We start from the raw sequence: 7,530 nt of genomic DNA, 5'->3' as shown, positions 1-7,530 counted from the left end.
ATAACGTAATTGAGGCGGCAGTGTGCGTAGAGCTGGCCACAGCAATCGTGGTCCGTGAATTCGAAGAAATGGGACTTAAAATAGCTGCTAGAAAAACAGAAGCAACAATATTTGTGCCGAAAAAAGTCCCCCGACCGTGTTGCCAGTGTTAGTTATTTAAAGAGAATTGATCAAAATAAAGGACACAACTAGATATTTAGGAATACATATTGATAGCAAGTGGAAATTCACTAACCACTTTAACAAGACATCGAAGAAAGTGGAGGTTTTAACAACCTCCTTAGGAAGAGTAATGCCGAACTTCCGAGGATCAATGGAGGAAAAGAGGAGACTTTTTGCAGGGACATTAATGTCAGTATTGATGTATGGAGCTCCGGTGTGGGCCGATGACATCGGGAGCAATAAGGAGATACAGACGATCCTGAGGAGAACACAGAAGAATATAGCCGGCAGAATAGCCTGCACCTATAAAACCGTGGCTTACGAAGCCACTATGCTGTTAGCAACGATGATACCGGCTGATATCCTAGCTATCAAATATAAAAACCTTTATTTAAGGATTAAAGACCTACGAAATCGCGGAATAGGGATTAGCGAAAAAGCCAAGGATATACTAAAAACGCAAGCAAGTAGTCATGCGGTAGCAAGTTGGAAAAGAAAATGCGAAAGAAGAGGCGGGTATGGACGAAGAGTGAGGGAGATGATTGCACTGAAGCTCGAGGAATGGTATCAGAGGAAAGTTGGTAGAGTAACATTCCATATGACACAGATAATATCGGGACACGGATGCTTCAGCAGCTACCTATATAAAATAAATTCGTAAAATTGCTACAACTAGATGCGCACATTGCGCAAGTAGAACGGACGACGCAAACCACACACTAGGAACATGAGTAGCATGGCAGAACGAAAGACGACAACTAATCACTACAATAGGACCTAACCTAGATATGACAAACATAATCAAACAAATACTAAAAGACGAAAAGAACTGGGGGAAGCTTTCTCCCAATTCTGTAATAGAGTCATGCTGGCGAAGAAAGAAGCGGAGAGGGCCCGTCAGGCGATAATACGGGCTCCCAACCCCCCTCGCGCGAACAGAACATAATCTTTCGTTCGAGATAGAGAACCGGAAGAAATAAAACTTACCGAGATAGGCAGAAAGACGCGAGACACTAAGCACAGTGACTCGGCAGATTAACGGCGAGTATATACATATACAAAACACAAAGAAAGAACCGCGCAAGGATAGGAACAAATAAGGGCTGTCGAATGCCTGAAGTCGTACCTCGGTAGTTCCGGGCGTTCGACAATAGGCTTTGAGAGGTAGCGCAAGACAGGGAGAGTTTTTAGTTGGTAGGCGAACCCGGGTAAGTGAATTGGCAAATAATGGCAATGGACCCGGGGAGCGGTCTTGCTGGTGCGAAAGCTGGGCCTCTCCAGTCGCCTGGGAATTGACCCATATAGCGAATAGCCCTCGGACCGTTCTTGCGGGCCTAGTCTGAGCCACGCTGCCCGGACAACAGTCCGAATCCAACATACCCATCGCGCGCGGTAATGGGTGTCTTCCCCCCTTCGGCTAGGCTGAAACTCCCACAAGGGAGGATTCCTAGCTGGGGGTTATACGAAGATTTTCTCCTCCTACGCAAAACAAAAAAAAAGGTCTGCCCAGAGCCAATGGGCAGATTGAACGAATTAATAGGACAATTATCCCAGTACTCACCAAGATGTCAATGAATGCACCCGCTAAATGGTACCAGCACGTTGCCAGGTTGCAACAGGTATTGAATTCGACATATCAACGCAGCATCGACACTACTCCTTTTGAGTTGATGATAGGAACTAAAATGAATTCCAAGGAAGATCTCACTATGAAAGAAGCGATCGAACAAGAGCTAACTCACTACTATGAAGACGCTAGAAAACAATTGAGAGAGGATGCTCGAAGGCAGATAGAGAGGGTTCAGAACGAGAACAGAAAGTATTACAATCTACGATGCAAAGATTCCAATAAGTACCATATCGATGATCTCGTGGCCATCAAACGCACGCAGATGGGATTTAGATTAAAATTAAAACCTAAGTACCTGGGGCCCTATCGTATCTCTAAAGTAAAGGCTAATGATACCTATGACGTGGAAAAGGTGGGAAGCGGAGAAGGACCAGCAAAAACTTCTACCTGTGCTGAGTACTTAAAGCAATGGGCTATACTAAATCGTGACAAAGGGACATCATCCGGGGCGGATGATCATTCAGGACGGCCGAACTGTGGGAAACATGTAGATGGCGGCAGAGTTTCGAGTCCCTCGCGGCGCTGAGGTACCAGGAGTCGACGGTGGCGCACAGAAGAAGAGAAGAAAGAAGAAGAGAAGAAGAAAAAAGAAAAAAGAGAGAGAGAGAGAGAACTTACTTACGCACGGTGTACCTTTGAGTTACATTAAATTAATTTTCCTTTTGTTTTTTAAAAAGACATCTCTTTTTTTCAACTGGACAAATCCCTACATTTATAAGAATTACAATATTTGTAAATTTTTCATGAGCCGTATATACCCCCTTCACCCCCTATGAGTAGCCATATATTCCGCCCCTATGGGATATACGGCAAAAATGCAAAGGTTTCAAAAAGTTCATTCTAGAATACGAAAAATAAATATTTCCGATTTCTAATATTTTTTTCGTAGTAGTAGACAGTACAAAAATTTTTACTGATATGGCTCGTTTACTTTAAACATAGTAAATAATACTTAATAAATTAATAATGTCATTTTTAGACCGTGTATGTGAGAGACACAATCGATAAATTAGAGCCCTATACGGTCGAAGCTAGATCTTAAAATGTTTAAATAATTCAATCTTGAATCACTAAATATGATATGTATGTACTAGACATACATACCACAATTGTAGTTTAACGAACTGTGCACCGAAATATTTCCGGACTGAATACAATTAAACCACTGTAGTAATTTTGCGAATTAAATTAAATTTTAATAATTTCGATGCTCAATCAGGCATCATATTATATTTCAAAGATGTTAATATGCTGAAAAAACTGTAATTAAACTTATTGCGAAAAATATTACCTCGGCCGGGAGTCGAACTCGGATCTTTTGTATTCCGTACGAGTGTCCTGAGCCATTAGACTACCGAGGCATTAATAAATTAAGTTTTTGATAGGTGCGGCGTATATACCGGAGTTACCCTATATACAAGCAACTATATAAAATACAATTATACAAATACAATTTTTACAATAAAATAGAAAGTTGTTTTGAAATTATGTCTACGGAAGCAGTCATAACACGATAAAAATAAATAATACGATCATGTCCTAAAATTCATTTGAAAACTCTTGAATTGTACTTTTAGACTCGATAAACTTTATTTAGAAATAAGGTTTTGTTTTGCTGTAAAAAATATTGAAAACATTAAAAAATCCTATTTTGGCCGATTTCATCTCAATTTACTCAAAATCCTGAAGTATGTTACGCAAATTTTACTAATGGCATCGTGTTTATCAAGAAGAAATCTTCTGGATATGTACATCGAATAAGAAGAAAAGTGATTTTTTGTTGAACAGTGTAATGAGCGTATGCAAACGATTGATAACGCTAAACAATAAATGTGCAAGATTACGAACTCAATACGACGTACTATTTCTTTAAACACTAAAGGAATTTTTTATACTAAAGGAAACTTTTCAAATTAATTTAATAATTAATTATAATTAAAATCGGACATTAAAATTGATCTCTTCGCCATATAAATTTAAAATTGAATTCTTATTTATACATCCATGTGGGTCCAATGTCATCCTAAATATTAAACATTGCACGTTGATTTAACGATTCCGTAAAAGAGTGTACAATTATTACTTAATAAGTAACTTAATAAGTTACTTAATAAGTTAAAGCAAAGTAAACTTTTTCCGACTAGAAAGAAACTGTTTTCTCTTTCTAGGAAGAACTTAATTGGAGCAGTGCATGGACTCACAAGCAGAGTTCGCAAGTAATGCGTTACTTGCATGGGCATCCACAGGAGTGAGCAAGGGGGAGGGACATTTGCCACCACCCCCCTGGTCGAGAGACGCGTGTTGAATAAAAGCGCGTGTGGGTGGAGTTAAAATTTAAAAATACAAAGATACAAAAATCCTGGTGAAAAAATTTCACTGAAATGAAATTATTCTACGTTTTGGAATTTCAGCGAAATTGCTGAAAATTTGCTGAAATTTCACTGAAAGTGAATTTTCCAATTAATTGTAAATAGTATTGAAAAATCGTTGAAATTTCTTTGAAATTTTCACTGGAATTTGTCTGAATTTTACTAAAATTTTGCTGAAAATGAATTTTTCAACTAAAAATCATTAAAATTAAACCGAAATTTTTCTAAAATGCTTAAATTTTACTGAAAGATGTTCAACAACGTGAAATAACTTCAGCGAAATTTTTTTATCAGGGTACAAACAAAATAAGAAATAAAATACCCCAGAAAACGAAAAATCTTTCTCGACATACACCTACCTTGTCGTGGTAAGAATGATTTTAACTAAAAAGTAAAAGGTATACACTGTTATGTAGACGCCACGATTCTTTTCTTTCGAAAGACGACTCCACGCCGCGGCTGATGATGACATTTATGAGATTCGAGTGCAATCTTCTGTTAACAATTTGAAAGAATTAGAAGGCCTAAACAGCTTCCACGAAAACTCATAAATGCCACTCAAGAAGGAAAGAACAACAACTCTGATGCGAGGCTAGAAACGCTAGGCTTGCGAAATTCATATATCTGCATCATACCATAGCTGCCACCCGAGGCAGACTAACAATTCCATATTAGATAAAAACGCGGGGCTAGAAGCGGTATGATTACAAAATATGCCCATATAAGGAAATAGCAAACACCTAAGCCGCCATCCGAGGATGACTAACAATTCCATATTAGGTAAAGATAAAGCCGGTGCCACGTCGCGCCAAAACGCTCCAAAGGAACCCCCCCATATTAATGTTATCTGGGGCCAGACTTAAGATTGACAACGGTTACCCTGCACGCGTACATCCTAAGAAAACTAAATAAACGTCACAAATAATGGTTTACCCAGCTATATTTTTCGCGGCATAATAAAACTTGACATCCACTCGGAGCAATTTTCCCTCAGACTCGAGAAAATCATAAATTACCTCCCCTTCAACGTACTCGAGATCAACCACGATAGGACCTAAGAAAAAATCAGAGCTTGACATTGCAACTTAACTATTGTCCTGGACAAAGGAAAAAACGCCACTTTTTGAAGTATAAATAGGGGCCCGCGAGAGAACGCGTCGTCAATGGTCAGAAGTTCGTCAGTAGTGAGATGTGAGAAGACGTTAGTGAGAAACAAATCAGCCAGTAAAGTCAAAAGTCAATAGTCAGAAGTCCGTCAGTAATGAGACGTAGAACACATTAATGAGAAGCAATTCGACCGATCGACTTGGCCGTTTGCGATACTTGGGCTCCGTACTTTTGGGCGTAGCCTCCATATTTGGTGCCACCCTCTTCAAAGCCTAAGTACTCGGTCTTCTGCGCCAAATTGTTGGCTTCATCCTCCTCCTAGGAGCACAGGGCGCACAGGAGACCAAGCTCAGCAACACCTTAATCTGTTCATCTATCAATAAGTTTTAAATTTCCTTGTTTTTTGTTTTCTTTTTTCTTGGGTTCACAAAATATATAACTCCAATTATAGTGCGCGTTAGAGATTCCGCGAGAGCCACCCGCTCACGGGGTCGCAATCCGACCTTGCGCAGGAGTCCGCGGGCCCGCCAAGCCGAACCCGAGCTAGCTTCGATACCGCTATAATAAACGTAGAAACCGAAATTTCCTACTCCCCTGTCCCTCCTGATGACGATCTTCCGCTGGACCAATCGATCCTTTCCGCCCCTGATCCAATAATCCTCGATATCCTCCAGTATTCTCATCCTCCCATATCGGAACGATTCCTTCCCCCTGACCCTCCTTTCGAACAACCAATCTCACCCCCTTCCCTAGATCAACTCCCAACCCTTCCTCCTTTTGGTTCTTCCCCCGAGGAATGGGATCGGCTGTTCAGATTTTATTCCGCGGCTCATAACGAAGCCGCTAAATAATCACTGTATATATCCCCGGTAACCCCACTCCTTTTGCAGTTCTCAACATCTCCAACCTTTATGTTCCTGCACCGCTTTCCTCACCAGTGCCTATAACCCCATCCCTCTCCTATCCTCTCTACTACAAATAATACAAAAAATACACTCACCCGATTGCACACTCTGTATTTATTTTATTTTATTCGGGTTCGCTTTTGTAAACTGCAACATACACACATATACACATTAGATAAGTTTAGCAACAATTTATACAACCAATTCATATATTATTTATTAATATATAATTTTTTCTCTCTATTATTTTGATTTTATAATAAATTTATATTAATTTCAAAATGAACATCCTTGCCCAATAGGGCATTTATTTGCATCCCCTAGTATCCCGTGTTCCCACTAGCATTCTTAAGTTCGCACGTGGTCCAGTCCTAGGTAAAAAGGATTATGTTCCTTGAGTTCCTCTCCGAAAGTAGGACCGACGTTCGCACTGCTCAAAAAGAAACAGGTGTCATAGGGTCCCTTCAGGACGCTGACCCATATTCCAGAGCAATAAAAGGTACGTTCGACTTTCGGGTGTTCGCCTCTGCGCATATACCTGAAAGACCGAATCTAAGCGTCCTTCCACAACCCTCTCATTTCCCTCCTTATCTCCTTGAATCAAACCTTCCGAGAGCTTGGACGTAACATTAGAAATGAATAAGTGACGAAAACAAGTTATTAACTCGATACTTGCATTGAAGAAATTATAGGATCACCAAGGAAGGAAATATTTGAACATTTTTTCCTTATGTGTGGCAAGACTGCCCCCGTCCTGAGAAAAAATCTTGTTACTTGTAACGCTGTTACTTTTTTCGTTACATTTTTTTGATAACGATCGTTCCTTTTTCCTGTCTGTAACGGCAACGACAACGTTACATTTTTGCAGTAACGATAATGATTTAGCCATTACTTTTATCGTTACTTTAACTTTTATTGGATGATTTGGAATGGATCATATTTCGATTGCTGGAGCTGAAAGATGTTCCGCTTTTGTCTCTAGAAGCGTAATTGTAGCTACCCAAGTTGTGTATTATAATAAACGAGTGACACATTTAACATTTTTTTAAATGCTTACATATAAGTATACAAATATATATTTACAATTTAATATTGTATTATTTATAATAAATGATTAGTTGCAATAAACACAATTATAAAATTTTCATTTTCTCATTTTTATTTCTTAAAAAATATTTTTTATTTTATATCTTGGACTGCATTCCGATTGTCACTATCAGTTTCAAAAATCTATAATTCGCATTATGTGAGACCGGGTCTTGTTGGCACAGTTTTCACAATTTTGGTATTAGATTTTTTAAACAATTTACTATTATGATTAAAATACGTCAGTGTGATAGAGAGAACTTTTCTCTAC

At 39.0% G+C, this 7,530-nt stretch overlaps 1 protein-coding gene across 1 annotated transcript; it reads left to right on the top strand.

The window, feature by feature from the left end:
• Positions 1-292: 292 nt before the first annotated feature.
• Positions 293-823, top strand: LOC108720148 (uncharacterized). Its single transcript, XM_018458761.1, has one exon. It carries the CDS (start codon positions 293-295, stop codon positions 821-823), a length of 531 nt encoding a protein of 176 aa, XP_018314263.1.
• The last annotated feature ends 6,707 nt before the right edge of the window (positions 824-7,530 follow it).

This window comes from Mycetomoellerius zeteki, unplaced genomic scaffold, assembly GCF_001594055.1.
Source record: "Mycetomoellerius zeteki isolate Tzet28-1 unplaced genomic scaffold, Tzet1.0 scaffold774, whole genome shotgun sequence".
NCBI classification, from domain to species: Eukaryota; Metazoa; Arthropoda; class Insecta; order Hymenoptera; family Formicidae; genus Mycetomoellerius; species Mycetomoellerius zeteki.
Note: the sequence above shows the minus strand (reverse complement) of the source record. Positions and strands in the feature narration are given on the sequence as shown.

Bases quoted from the DNA above. Each gene is read 5' to 3' on its own strand.
- LOC108720148 (XM_018458761.1), top strand. From the start codon at position 293: ATGCCGAACTTCCGAGGATCAATGGAGGAAAAGAGGAGACTTTTTGCA.